This window comes from Larimichthys crocea, chromosome XV (assembly GCF_000972845.2).
Source record: "Larimichthys crocea isolate SSNF chromosome XV, L_crocea_2.0, whole genome shotgun sequence".
In the NCBI taxonomy this organism is placed as follows: domain Eukaryota; kingdom Metazoa; phylum Chordata; class Actinopteri; family Sciaenidae; genus Larimichthys; species Larimichthys crocea.
In genome coordinates, this window is record NC_040025.1 from 22,288,009 (window position 1) to 22,304,150 (window position 16,142).

Sequence of the window (16,142 nt, forward strand, 5' to 3'; positions counted from 1 at the left end):
TATTTTTCAGTCTCATATTTTCCCTGGATGGAAACTGATGTACCTCTCAACTGATGTTTAATTTCCTTTCAAACAGAAATGAAAATAAAAGTAGAGTTAAATAAAGGCCCCTCAATATGATGACACATATTAATGTTACAGCCACTGATAGTATAAAGAACTCACAGGTTTCTGAAGAGCTGTTTTGAAGCTCAGTATCTGGTAGCTCTGGCCTTCACCATCTTGGCAGTCCTGCCTCTTTTTGCCTAATCTAAATATCATTAAAGACTTGGATCATCAGCGGACCTGAAGCAGGCCAAATGACGCCTGGGTATTCTAATAAGCCACCTGTAACATCAACCACCTATCAATCAAAGCAGTCATGCTGTTAATTATGCATAACTTTAAGCCTTAATATTATTTAACAAGGTGAGTTAAAATAAATTCAGACTCAGTACAGTTGTCATGAATGGGGAAAGATATATATTTTTAATTTCTGCTGTGAAGTTGAACATTTTAACATGGGGGCTTATGGAGACTGACTCACTTCTGTAACCAGCCTCAAGTGGATGTTTGAGGAACTGCAGTTTTTGGGACTTCCACATTGGCTTTACTTCGAAGCCACAAAGAAAGGAGGTTGCCGCTTGTTTATAGCGTGCCATGTTAACTGTGTTGTGATATTACATCATCTACAGCAGGTCAGTAAAGTGTTTATCTCACCCAATAAGAAGACATGGCAATAATGATGCTGTAGGTGGATTTATATTAAATATATAATATATATATAATATATATCAAATAAAATGGACCACATGCGTACATTAAGCACATTGAATTGGATCAATCCATATAAATGTACACAAGATGTCAAGACCTCGTTAATCCAACTTTGACATTGTGACCCTCTGACTCTGGATTAAAAGTCAGTGTCTGTCACACTCTTCATTCAGCCTGGACAACACGTCAGAGGATTACTGATAATCACTGACGTGACATTTCCTGTTGCTCACTGTTCAACCCTGCTCTTACCCTGGTAATACATTTCCGCCACACGCTGGAGGTAAAAGGTAAGTTAAACAAATGCAGACAAATGCATGCAGTTAAAGCTGAGGTTATATCAGTTAAATTACAAGGACACAGTAACATAAAAATCCTATAAAGAGAACAGCATTACATAATGCAGCACTCCTCTGCAATGAGATAATACGAGATAATACCTGATGCGCAGTTACACGACAGTTCATGTCCACTACCAATGAAACACAAATATACACTGTATATTACACTGCTGCTGTGGCTAATTATAATAAACCTGTTGAATTTTTTTATCCTAATTTTGCCTAGAAGGAGGTTTTCTGTGCATAATTTGACTACCTGTGCTAATGTGTCGGGTGACCCTTCTCTCTCAGTGAAATTACAATGGTGGACACTCTGTATGAATGTATTGGCAATCAGACAAATTGATTTAGATTCAAACACCAGTGGATGAGCTAACAACATCTGGCAAGCAGATTAAGTCCAAGCTTTGGCTGTGTTATGGAGGACAGGAGGAGCATACATATCAGACAATGGAAGAGTTCGACATTTCGAGATATTCATGAGAGTTGCAGTTAGTTAGATAAAAGGACTGATACAACTATATAAAGACACAGCTGGAAGAAAGTTCAATTAGCTTAGCACAGCGACTAGAGATTGAAGTCTAAATGTAACACCTCCAAAGTTCACCAGTTAAAAAGTGATATCTTGTTTGTGTAAAAACAGCTAAGAACTAGTAACACAACATGTCGTTTTTACTCTTCAGTTTTTGTACGCATTAAATAAATGTGATAATTAGTCATCTTTAGAGGTGTTGGTAGCTCTGGACTACGGAGTCCAGAGCTACCAAACAGGAAAGTGGTATCGATCCTAAAATGAGCATTCACAAAATGTTGAACTATTCCTTTAAAGTAACGACAAAGTCTTGGAAATATGCTTGTTTACCTTCTTACCCACAGGTCCTGCATATGTTTAGCTCATTGTTGCTCAGAGCAAACACTAGAAGCTTCTGCTGAAAAAAGAAAAAGAAAAACTGTATTTCTTAGTATTTGTTTAATTTGTAGAATCAATTGATTTGTTCCTTGTCTGTTTTGTTCTGTGATCTATCAGTCATTTACCTGCGAGACAGAGAGCACAAGTGACTGCCCCTGACTGAGAGGCAATTGCGTTAAAACAGTCCTGTCGGAAGTGATTCATTTTAGCACTGACTGATAAAATCGATCAGCATGTTGAAAGGCATTCCCAACCTGGGGTTCAGGACATCCACTAAAGGTCATATGATAGGGAGGAATTTATAACTTAGAAATAGATGTGGCATTACCATATGAGTCCCTACAAGAGCATATATATATATAGTAAATGCAACCTGTTTTCTGCATAAACTCCAGTATTATAATAAAACCCTCGCCTCTGACCCTGCAGTGCACACACGTGGTGTCATTACATGTTTTTATATAAAAGCAGTAAAACAGATAGCAGATAAACAAATCTGACATTGACATGAGCTTTGTTTATCTCCTGCACCAGCTGCTCGAGAGGATACAAGCAGTATTTTGATTCTGACGGGTACAGCTCCATTAAAAGTCCTGTGACTCTACAGTAGTGTGAACATTTTAGGACTTTACTGTAGATTTGTAATGATGTGTTACTCAGGATATAAGGATGGATCAAGATTAGACGCCTTGCTCAAGCACACTTTGAAAACTAGCTTCTGTATATGTGTTCACTAGTTTGCGGTTGTGTTGACTTTTCTGGAGTATTTCCATTATATACGACTATATTTCTACTATTCTATTCTATTCTATTCTATTCTATTCTATTCTATTCTATTTCTACTATACATTTCAGGAGGTTCTATTGTACTTTTCACTTCACTACACTTGTATCTATAGTTACAAGTTTCTTTTCAGATTTGCATTGTTATAGATCCATCTACCCAAGAGTATAAAGTAATAAAAATTAGATGCACTTTGATGGCACTAAAATGCTATTAAAGCATCAGTAATAAAACTATAATAACATATAAATACAATTTGAATATAACATTTTCGATGGTGCCACTACGTGTACTTATACTTAGATGTTCTAATACTTGATGTATTTAAGTATGTCACACCGCGGTGAGGTCAAGTTGGGGTTTTGTTATGTCTCGTCATTTCCTGTTTTATTTTGATATTTACCTGCCCTCTCGTTTCAGGTCACTTGCCCTTCCTCATGTGTCACCGGTCTGATTGTCTTTGCCATTCTGATTGTTTCCACCTGTTCCCCATTACCCTGTGTATATATTGTCTGCGTCTCCCTTTGTCCTGTGCCAAAGTGTTTTGTCATCGGATCGATCGCCAAAGCCTTTTCCCTTGCCTTACCACAGTCAAGCCTTTTGTTTCTTAGTGTTTAGTGTTGTTGTGTTTTCCAGCCTCCCTTGGAGCGCTTTCAGTTAATGTTTTACCTCATCGTGAGTGATTTTAATTTTGATAACTTTTTCATAAAGCAGTTTAGAGTTTTTTTTCTCCTTTGGAGTGAATTTTGTTTTCCTTAGTTTAGGCCTGTTTTCATAGCCTGCCATAGCTTCACTCTGTCGAGGGTTTTTTGTTATTTCAATAAATAAGCTCACTGACGCCTCTGCGCCTGAGTCCTGCTTTGAGTCCGGCCTGACAAAGTATCAAACTCAATATCAAACACTGCTTCTACCACTGTGCAGTCCAACACAACACCACCTTTAACTACAGCCTCACAAAGTACCAGAACGTTGATACAAATAACATAAAAAATCAAAACATAAGCCTCACAAATGTATGAAACATATATTTCTATTGAGTTGCATTACACTGCAGAGATGCACCTATTAATCTGGTAACTCTGAGTACTCTTTTTATATTTACGTCACCACTCAAAGAAAAAATGTCCTTTAGAGAAGGAAATGTGCTTTTATTCTTCTGTGAGGCAGCTCCCACACATACAGAAGGCTACTCATCTGTCCTTAAAGCCTTCACTGCGAGCTGTACAAAATGCAAAATGATAATGAATTCTTAATGGACACTCTCTCATTTTTAAAACAAATTATAAAATGATTTATGGAGCACAATGCTAAAAGCTAAAGCAGTATAGGCACATCAATCTGGAATAAACAGTTATGAGAAAAGTCAAACAAAATAAACTGAAATATGTCAAGGAGCAAACATGCACCTGAGTTTAACAATGAGAAATTCCTCTTTTTACCTCACAGTCACTCCAGTTGAACTTATTGATTAGAACTCATCCATTTTTATTGCCAGTGGACAGCATCTAGCAGTCTCCAGGGATCTCATAAAGCCACCATCTTGCCTGCTTTGTTAAAACAGAGCAGGACTATAATAAAAGGGCATTTCTATCCAGGTGTAACCCCAGTTTGGTCATTAATATATAGTCTTGTTTTGTATGCTCTGTTCATATCGTGATCACACACCGCTTGCACCACGAAAGCCACCTCATTCTTCACCCCTGTGGTGTAATGGTGTAGCTCAAATCTTGACCTTTAAAAAGCAAAAGGTCATTGTCCCTCTGTTGTGTAGTCTAATGCACATAAGGAGTTGAAATTCCTGGCATAATGTTTGGCATATGTACAGTGTCTGCCTCATGTAACCATGTCATTTATATCTTAGTTTGCAGCAATATTCTTTATTTTATTTTGAAGGTTTGATTTTCAACCATGCATGTCTGTCAATCAGTCCACCACTTTGGTTGAGACTAAAATATCTCAGTGACTATTGGATTGATTGCCATATGATTTTGTACAGACAGTTATGGTTCCCAGAGGATGAACCCTCTGACTTAGTTGGTGCTGATTTTTCCTTTAGCATGACCAGCATGTCAAAGCATGTACTAAGCTAAGCTATAAACTCTCAACTTTCAATACTTGCATAGACACCTAAACAAAATGTGTTTATTACACATTTCTGATCATAGTGCTGAGCTGAGCTGCAGCTTATATTAATCTTCAGGCTCCCAGTTTTTAGATTTATATTCTACTTCTGCATTGTGTATACAGCTGACCTGCTATCGCCCCCTGAACAAATCCCTTAACCTTTCTAAAAACATGTATGTAATACAGGGAGGAGTGTAGTGGAGGAGGTTAAATAAAACCATTTCAGTCTTTTACAAAATACTTAAATGAGAACAGCTTCAAACCTCCACTATTAATGTGTAACATGATCAAATCTACTGAGTAATTATTGGATGGATGACTATGCAAGATGATTAAACATTTTCTGGAGCAACCATGTTTTTTTTGTTTAATTACCAGATATTTTTAGCCTTTATAATGCATGAGGAAAACAATTTACTTAAGACGACGACCCACAACAAACTAAAACCAGAGAAGATCTATGTATTTGTCTTCATGGTAAATAAGTAAATAAGACAACGACTAAAAAGAACTTAACTTACTTAAGTTATAAGACACTGTAACAACTAGCGCTGCAACAAATGAATATTATATAATCATTATTTTCTTAATTCATGTTTAGTCCATAAAATATTGAATATGGTGAACAAAAATGGTGCACACACATTATCAGAGACTGAAGTGATGTCTCTAATTTCTTTGTTTTGCACGACCAACGGTTGAAAACCTCGAAATATTTAAATGAAAAACAGTGAACCATCACATTTGAGATGTCAAAAACAAATGAATATATTTGCTTTTCTAAAATGATTAAGTGACGATCAAATAAGTATCAAATAAATTTTTTGTTGGTTAATAAATTCATTGTTGCAGCTGTAGTAACTAATGAAAGCAAACTGACAGCGAACAGATTTAGGTGAAAAAGGTTGTCCTGCATCTTAACAAAATTACAATATGAATGTAAAGGTGCATCTAAAACATATTTGCATGCACGTTTAGGCACACTCAGACTGCGTATATACACACACATACACAAACATATAGACAAATACAGAGCCACGCATATGCACTATTATAGAGCAGATATTGCCCTTGGCAAGATGCTCTTGATGACGATGAGACATGAATGAGTTTAAGTGAATGAGTGAAAAGCTGGTTTCCCTGAGACGCTCTGCAGGGGCTGCACTCAATCCACCAGAAACCTTTTTGTAGAGTGCTAAAAGTGTTCGACATGGATGTATGAATTTACAGACTGGACCTCTGGTTCTGGTTCTGACTACATCTAAAACCCATTATATGGATGTTAAATTCATCCATACTTTGATCAAAACAGCTCATTTTAAATAAAAAAAGAAAAGAAGCACTGAACCAACAGAAAAAAAGGAAAAAGGTTGAGCAGATGGATGGTGATATACACAACTTAGGAGGTGCAAAGCATGAGAGTCAAGTGAAGGTGCTATGGAGCAAATCCACTTGTTGTTTCCATTCTCTCAACATGTGAAACATTAATATTTGTGCCGAATAAACCACTCAGATATGCAACCAGAGCTGAAAGAGTTTGCAAGTTTCCTTTGTCCATTTCTGTCTTTCTCAGCTCGTCGCACACCAAAAGGCAGAAGGACTAACACTTGTCTCTGTATCCCTGAAATGACATAATCTTGGTTCCTTAACTTTCCCTAACTCACACGTGTACACTCACACATTCAGCACCCACACTGACACTCACACACCTACGCAAATTGACGCACCCACGTCCACACACTGCCACACACACAAACCTCTCTCATCTCATCAGTCTGTGGCAGGTTTCGTCACTCACCCTGGCTGTTGGATCCCCCCTCTCCCTCCTCGCAATCCGTCATGTTGTTCAGCATCCTCTCTCCTCCTCAGGCTGTGCACACTGAGCCCAGCTCTTGATCCTGTTGCTTAGAAAAAAAAGCTATGGGTGGGCTGGAGCCTATAACAAGATGCGATTTACTTCTGTGTCTCACTGCCTTTTTCCTCTTCTCTCTGGTAGCTGGTTAAAAAAAAAAGCACTAGAGAAAGGAAAGCAATAGTTTATTCTCCCTTTTAATTGTCTTGTGTGCTCCCTAATTCCGTGTCTCTCTTCGGGAGGAGGATGGAGAGACTGAGTGAAGCTGCAGGGGAGAGTTGATGATGGTGCTCAGTGTCACTCACATGCACGCTCTCGGTCTCCGTGCACCACTCGCCCCCCAGTCAGTGTAGTCAGAAGGTATTATCCCTCCCTCCCTCCCTCCCTCTGTCTTTCTATCCCTCATGCACGTTCATCATCATCCATCTCATCATGAGAGAGGGGTGGATAGATGAAGAGGGATTGATGCACATCAAATGACAAAGTACTGCCTCCTGAGCTTAAGCATCTCCTTTGATGTTCTTTTCAGATAGAAGATGAGATTCTATTTCATTACTGTGTATTCATCCCTCTTTTGTCGTTTCTCCCCCCACCCCGCTTCTCTCTTTTATATTTTCCTGCGTGGTCATGGGCCATTATCTGTGGAAGAGCTGCAGGCAGCACTTGTATAACTCTGCAAACTTAAAATGCAAACCTCTCACAGTTACAACACACACTGGTTGAACTGCCCTGGTGTTTGGTATCTTGGGTTAAGCATGGGAGAGAGTTTTAGCTTTTATGTTTGTTTTTATTTGAAATCTTTATCTAAATGAGAAAATTAAAATGAAATTACTGAATTCATAAGTGTAGTGCAGTAATGGGAAATAGTCTGCCCTTATATTATTTCATTATACTTGTCCTCCTTTAATCTAAGTGCTGGATTTAATACAATAAATCAAATAAATATACTTTATTAATCCCACAAACGGGGAAATTATTTTTACACTCTATTTATTTATGTGAAGTTTTAACCCAGATACACACACATGCAGTACAAGGCATAGACATGCAATTTTTTTGGAAAAAGATGGTGGAGTGATGGGCAGCCCCCCTGAGAGGCGCCTAGCACTGCCAAGGTGCTCAAGGCACCTCGGCAGTGCCCAGGAGGTGAGCTGGCACCTCTCCAGCTACCAGTCCACCTTCCATATTTGGTCCATGCAGGACTTGAGCCGGCCACCCTCCGGTTCCCAAGCCAAGTCCCTATGGACTGAGCTACTGCCGCCCCTCAGCTCCAGTGAAATTTCAATTTGTAAGGAAGACAGCATCATGCAGCTGTGGAGAGGCGGCTTAATGAATAGAATTGATTGATTATGACAAATGACAATTGAGGGACAGAAAAGGGATGTGGCACAGCTGGTTATCGGGGGGCAAAAGGGACAAAATAAGAAGAAGATTTGAGGAGTCAAATGAGAAGAGGCTTGAAGATGAAGGTGGCTGTTAAGGACTAAAAAGCTGCAGCCTTGTGGAAACACAACATTCTTGTATGGCGTTTGTAACATCCCATACTGAACTTCAGAGAGCATCTCTAATCTACTAAACCTGCCTAGTGATAAAGATAGCCAAATACCAGAAACACAACTGGCATTTAATGGATGACAGGAGAAAAAAAGAAGAAGCTTTTTTTTTTAAAGCATTAGTGTTTGTATGCTTGACATTATGTCACAGTGAACTGTGTACTCATCTCTGGGTAGATGATCCCTGAGTTTTGGCAGATGTTCAAAGAGAATTTATCCCCACTGACTGGCACCAGCTACAAACTGCATCATGTTCACTTGTGTCAAGCTGCAGCGCTGATATTTTAAACACCATGCAGTCTTCCAGCTCCAATGCAATTACTACTAGACACGGAGAACAAGGAGAACTGATAGTAGGTGGAGACTGAGAGATTATAGAGTTGGTGACAAGAGAAGAAGAGGATAATAGGGCATTTTAGATAATTGAGCATGCTACCAATAGTGAGAGGAGATAACAGAAGCAACACAGAGAAGATAGACAGCTTGTTAGACTTCAGGTTTCCTTTCCACAGTGTAAACAGCCCTCAAATGACCATCAGAGTCTAATTACCAGATCTAAACTGGGGCAAGGTCTATGATAGCTGGATTTATAATACAAGCAGTGACATTTCACTGGTATTTATTTACCTATAAAGTCCTTGTTGGAGAAATGCCCTCTCTTACTCTGTCACCCTTGTTACTAGGGATGGGAATCGAGAACCAGCTCTTGTTGAGAACCGGTCCCGTGTGTTTCAATTCCATGGAATCGTTTGACAGTTTATCTAACGATTCTCTTATCGATTCCAGAAAGCATGAATTACGTCGCGTAACTTCCGCAAGAACTTCCGCGCGCTCGATTCCAGCAAGCACGACAAATTACGCCATGTAACTTATGCAAGTTTCGCACGTGCAATGCAATCAGTAGTAAACAATGTCACCCACTCGGTTCAAACGCTCCAAAGTTTGGCTGCATGTTTACCAAAACAGATGGCAACAGGGCGACTTGCAATCGTTGCAAAGTGGAGATAACAGCGTCGGGAGGGAGCACGACGAACATGCAGAAACATTTGCGCACACAACATGCAATATTTTGAAATGAATGTCGTGTTTTTGACACGCTTTGGACTGGAGATGAATCTCAACCTAGCAGCAGCGGCAGCAGCCAGGCTATGATCACCTCTGAGGTTACTACGGATAGTAACTCTGGTAAATAACACACTGCCTACCATGTTAGCGCGATGTGCTTCTTTGTAAAACATGCTATAACAGTTAACCTTAAACGAATGCCTTCTGCATTACATTTAGAAGATGACCATGACGAGAGAGAGAGTCTGGCTGGCTCAGAGGCTGGCAGCTGTACTAGTACTCGCTCCAGTTCACACTGTTTGTTCTCCTTTTTTTCCCAAATGAGAATCGATAAGAGAATCGATAAAGAATCGAATCGTTAAGCAGAATCGATAATGGAATTGGAATTGTAAAAATCTTATCAATTCCCATCCCTACTCGTTACCCTTACTGAGATAGTTACACTTAAAAATAAAATCAAAACACACCTGACAAATTTATGTCCAATATTCATCCTCCTTTCAGCTCTGTTTTGGTTTCTCCATCAACCTCTAAATGCCCCACAGTGTTCATCAGCTAGTTGCCAACTTTGTCTGGCTGGAGAAGTAGTGAAAATTGTTGGGGTTTTTTTGTGAGGTTTTTCTCTGAAAACATCTGCCTGCTGTGGCAAAAACACAATATTATGAGAGTGAACTCTGGACAGTTGGATGGATTTCTATTGTTCATATGATAATATTGATTACAGGAGCTTTAAGTAAATCCAGTTTGGTGTACAGCCCTGACTCTTTGTCTCTGTCTCTGTAATGATCTGTAATTTCATGTACAAGACTATGTCTGTACTATCTTGTAAGCTGCATGTACACCAAGTTTGCGTGTGTCCTACCTCAGTGTTTCCCTGCCCTTTCAGTGAGAGAGGGCTGTTGGCCGGGCTTTGATTGGCAGAGAGCCTGAGAGCTATCTTCATCTGGGCCAAGCGGCTTTAGCTCTTAACCCATGGGCACCTCCCTCCCTCTCTTCCCACCTCCCTCCCCGCCTGTCTGCTTGTCTGCTCCTGCTGCACATGTGGCTCTGGATACTACTGTTCACACACTCATTCACACCTATGTTGGTATCCAAAAGCATGCAAACACACATGACACACAAGCAAGTTACTTACAAAGAAACCTTTGCAAACATACACACACACACACACACACACACACATGCACACGGACACAAAACACACTGGGGTGAACTTTCTGATGCCCTAATCCTGCAGATTAAGGCCATGAGCACTGGATTGAAATCCACTTTTATTTCTCCTGATCAAGAGCAGGGCCTGTTTTGTGGCTCACAGTCTGTATTCGGTTCTCTGGCAGCTGAGCACCCAAATGACATCTAACCTGTGCTACACACCGACAATATTCACAGTAAAAAAACACAACAGACAAAGAACAGAGTAGGTTTAAACCACAGATCGATCAGTGCAGTTTGCTCAGAGGCTTTGTTAAACACAAGAATGGCGAGGCCAGCACCAGTTTAATGGCATAAATATAGAGAAAATGTATACCATTAAAATGGACAATGAATTTATTATTTTAGGTATTATACAAGTTAATCTTAATAAATAAACAAACCAAAGCAACATAAAACAAAGACATACAAAGTTTTTATCTGTTGCACTGTTTACTGGCCAGTCTAAAAAACTCTTTTTACTACTCTCTGCTAACATATCAATATATAAAAAGAACTATATCAAATAAATAAAAAAAAACAACAACATCTGGCTGGTCTTTTTGTACAATTTCTTAACCTCCATCATAAGCATCATCAGTTTTTAAACTTTATTTTTTATTTTTTGGAGGTTTATCTGTGGCCATGTTGCACCTCACACGGAGCTACATGTCTTTAAGTTGAAATGATGAGTGCAACATGCAAATGTCCTTTAATACCTACAGGCACAGCTTTGTCATTATTGGCAACACTGTCCTCTGAGGTTTAAGATTTACGACTGATACAGGGCTCTGGGAGCATTCGGGAGGAGGGATGAGAGATAGAGCTGTTCTGAATCTGTCCCCAAGCTAGACTCTGTGACAGTACAGTATGTGCCTCTCTTGCCCCTGCCTCTTGCCAGCCATTCAACCTCCCTTCCCCCCAACCCAAACAGCACATTGGGAGATTCAGCCTTTGTCGACATTTTAGACCAAGCTGCACGGTTCAACAATATAAACTGGTTCCAAGCAAGTGCATCAACACAAGCCAGCTAGCTATCATCACCCAGCTTGTCTGTCTCTGGTGGTGTGTGAGTCCTGCAAAGCATTGAGTACTTATTGCTTTCTGGCCTAAAGTTGGATGTCACTGTTAAATATAAATGTAAAATATAGCTAAAGCAAGAGATGGTTCGCTTAGCTCTGCATAAAGACCGGAAACAGGGGGGAAACAGCTAGCGTGTGAAGATGACATATTTCCTATTAGGTCTACTACATTGCTGTGTACATTTATAAAAATGTCTGGGTGATCTAGAAGAAAGGAGGATGATTGATCACCGTGCAAGGTGAAGAGTTCACCAGCTCCTCTGAGCTTCATTTCTCTTATTACTTTGAAGTGGTCGACCTATTCTGAATGGTTTTCATATCTAAATCATATCATATCATATGTAATTTGTGTAGAATAATATATACAGAATGTGCATGTGGAATCAATAAACTGTCATATCAATAATGTACATATACTTTGATTTATTAGAGGCAAAAGTTGAATGTTGAAAGGAGGGATTAATCAAGAGGTTAATGTACCTACCCAGCTGTGATTAAGTGTGAAATTTGAAGCTTCATGACATTAAAAGACATGCATCTGTTTTGTGAATGGCCGACCTGAGTGATTTGATACAGTGGTAATGAGCTTAGCCTAACACGATGAAAGCATCCCAGAGAGAAATGAGAGTTTGAGTTTTTACAGTTTGGAAGCAAACATCTCAGAAACAGAAATGTCATCTGGATCACAGAGGTCAGAACAATGAAAGGAAAATAGTAGGAATAAATTACAAAGGAAACATGGCTCAGGTTCAGCGACCACACACACTCGTCTAAGATCATATTCATATGTATTGTTGAGCTGACTTATATTCGATGTAATCCTACAATAACTTGGTTATTTTGTTAGCAGAAGCAAGCTATAAAGACAACACTGACTTATTATCACTATTAAAGTTGATATAGTATTTAGATTATTAGCAAATTAGTATTCCTTTTGGAGTCTCCACTGTCTTTTTAGCTGCTAAATGTTTACAGTGCTCAATAACTGGCCAATAACTGTGTCTGTCAGTTTTTTGGTACTGTGTGGGTAGTGTACAGTTGTTTTTTTCACTGAAAAAAGCCAAAAAGAAAGCTATCAGTGTGGTGAGATTGAACCAAAACAATAAAGACATTTATTTTGAATCAGATTTCCACTTTAGTGCAATTAGAAAGATCTGAAGCATGTGCACAAAAATTTGAATTTTTACCCAGTAAGCATACATCATGCTTTTGAATTAAGCTAAACTGCTCTAACTGCATCTGTGAACATTGTATTATATTCTATTTCCACATCACTCATGCTCATTGAGACCCACAATAAAATCCAAATTCAGTACTCAAAGTATGTTATTACCTCCCACTAAAGGGCCTGTTATCCTTGTGTGTCTTATCACATTAATAATGAATAGAGGTGGTTACTGTTATGGAATTTTCTATCCTTAGGTTACTTGAGGTCACATGTGGGCCTTGTGGTCCTCGGCAGTATTAATTGTTTGTCTTTGACTAGGTGCCACCATATCTCAACACTGTGGTGGCCAGGGTCGAAGAGACCTGTTGCTGCATTCCTAGACATAATAGGTAGCTAATTGTTGAAGTTCCATTAGCATGAACAGACAACAGTGTCTCCAGACTAGAATGTGTTGAAGGTGAACACGAACATGGGTAAATGCATTCCCTTTGACTATTTTGGGCGTAAAGTATTTGTGGCGTCATCTATGAGGGTTTAAAGTCTATCCACCAGGATGAGTTGGGCAGAATGTGAGACCGACTCAAGCACTTCAGATGAACTTTGAGAGTGTCTCTAATTCTCCTTGGCCAAGCTTCAGTAAATAATACAGCATAAGACATCAGAGGCTCCTGAACACTTTCTTCCCTCCTGACTTCACCATTGACCTTTGACTTCAGCAATTTCTCCACAACAGTTACAAATGACCAACAATGACATGTTGACACTTGATGATGTCCTAATTGTACTTCTAACAAATTGGGCACCACCCCCGAACATACTCCTCCTCTCTGGGGGTGTCGTTCATCACATGTCCTCTGGCCTTGTCTTTAAGAAATGTTAATAAATTAAGACATCTTTTGAAAAATGTGTCTCAAAATTAAGAAGACAGGACTATTGAATAAATACAGTTGATGGAAACAAATGGTGGAAAAGAAAGTCTCTATGATGAATATCCTCACCTCACATACAATGTCAGTGTTTTTGCATGTGAAGAAGTACTTTGTGCAGCAGTTCAAAACAGCATCTGACTAAACACAGATGCACCCAGAGCCCTGAGTAACATGTCCCGCCTCTGAATCAGCTCTAGATTAATACGAACATTGATCACAGCTGAATAATTGCAATATCACACGGGGCAGCAATCCTCTGATTACAAATGTCTTTTTTTGTGTGCCTTTTTGTCTTTAGCCTTTACGTTTTTATGGTTTTGTCCCCTGGATGACCTCAGTTTGATTTTTTGCTATTGGGATCTGACAAGATTTGCCCAAGGCAGTTCAATAAAGCTGAGGGTCACTATATTGAACAGTATAGATTGCACATATAAATATCAAGTAGGCTGTAAAAAAGACGCTGCAGAAAGGAGAAATGGACTGTGTTTTCACTTCCAGTGCAATATAGTGAGCCATTAGATGAATGAAAGTCTGTACTTCAGGCAAATATATGTATATATATCGTAATATTATAACTGCTGATACACAACTTGGTGATAAGTTCACTTGTGACTGTTTTTAATGTTTAAATTGTTCAGACTTCAGGTAGTTTATGACTGATGTCATGTTCATGTCGATGTTAAAAAACATGTGAAACATTCTATAGATATAACATATTACAGACTGCTACTGTTTAAAAACACAGATATAATAAATATATATTGTGGATGATATTTATCATGCCATAAGCTCTACAGAGTAGGAGTTGGATAGTGAGGAACAGCTGATAGAAGACAGTAAGGAGGCAACATCTGGAACAGATCAATTTATCTACTAACATGTGAGAGGTCGAGCAACGTATTGATTATATTATACAGTTGGTGGATATATAATTAAATTGGTGTTGAGAGATCTGTGTAAAAGGTATCTCGTAATATTTTCATGATACAGTTTTGGTGCAGAACTTTTTTTTTTAATCCGATAATGATGCTTCATGTTTCCTGGGAACGAAACATGGAGCAAGATACAGTGTATGAGAGGTCTGAAATAAAATGCATAACAAAGAGATAAGATCAAATACACATTGTTATCTGTATTTTCTTTTTAAGTATGCATCTGCTTTGTCGTAATTAAACAGAAGTACAAGTTAAAAAGACATTTATTGAGGTATTTGTGTTTAATAATTTTGACGTTAATGCCAAAAATCAAATAAGAACACAGACAGCAAAGGGAAGAGGTTTATTTCATCACTGTGATGCAGCAGAAGATGGCATAGACCTGACAATAATAATGTTTTTCATTTAATAACGACACATTCATAAAAATGAACTACATGTACTATCTACTTTATATATTTGTTTGGCTTTTTTTGTTTGTCATCCATGCATTTTAAATCATCCATAAACACACAGAGACAAACATTTACACCATACGGCACATGCATGCTCCAGAAAGGGCAGCACTGATATATCTGTGTCCTCGAATAATCCTCCATCTATCCACGATTCAGCCACATAAATCGCATAAGAACATAATCAGCCCACCCCCAAAATATTCAGAATTGATCTGTCATTTTGTGTTTTTCTCTAATCAAAGTGGTTAAGCAGTTTTGGCCATGAAAAAAATGTCAAATGGTGTAATCCCTTTTTTAGCAGTGCAATCCTCTCAGCCTGTCTGATGGATCAGTGACAAGCAGCAGCAACCCTGAGTGCACTCACGATGCATCCTGTACTGCACTGCCTGTATTGTTTGTTAGTTGAATAACAGGTATTTTTTTAGCCTTGCTAAAACTTACTGAGAGTTAGACTGAAATGACTAATGTCTGTACAACACATATGAAACTAGTCAGTAGCTGGTCATTTAGCACAAAGACTGGAAACGGAAAAACAGCTAGCCTGGCTCTCTCCAAGGATAACAAAATCTGCCTCGTACCATTTGCCAGGTTAGCTGTTTCCCTCTGTTTTCCAGTCTTTGTGTTAAGCCAAGCCAAACAGCTGCTGGCTGTAGCTTCATTTACTGTACAAACAACAAAACTGTACAATTGATTGACATCTAATTATCGAGTGTATTTCCCAAAATGTTGAACAGTTCCTTTAAGCAAGCTATTTACATGATTTTCTGTGACATCCCTGATGTTGAATCAGCCAATACTCAGTCTTTAAGTGTTCCCACAATGCCTTCTTTGACACAGATCCAACACATTATGGCTTCATTACTATTCAGGCCTGCAAAATGTTTTTATTTTTTTATTTTTTTATTTAAACCTTTATTTAACCAGAAAAGATCACATTGAGGTTAAAAACCTCTTTTTTAAGACAGTCCTGGCCAAGACAGGTAGCAGCACAAGC

The 16,142-nt window shown here is 38.8% G+C and overlaps 1 protein-coding gene across 1 annotated transcript in view; it reads right to left on the bottom strand.

Moving 5' to 3' along the window:
• LOC104935331 (solute carrier family 12 member 5) overlaps positions 1–7,062 on the bottom strand; it is a 36,796-nt gene extending 29,734 nt beyond the window's left edge. The window contains exon 1 of the mRNA XM_019267763.2: positions 6,714–7,062. Coding sequence (XP_019123308.1) covers positions 6,714–6,768 — 55 coding nt within the window. The 5' untranslated portion in view covers positions 6,769–7,062. The remainder of the gene's footprint in view (positions 1–6,713) is intronic.
• Positions 7,063–16,142: the final 9,080 nt, after the last annotated feature.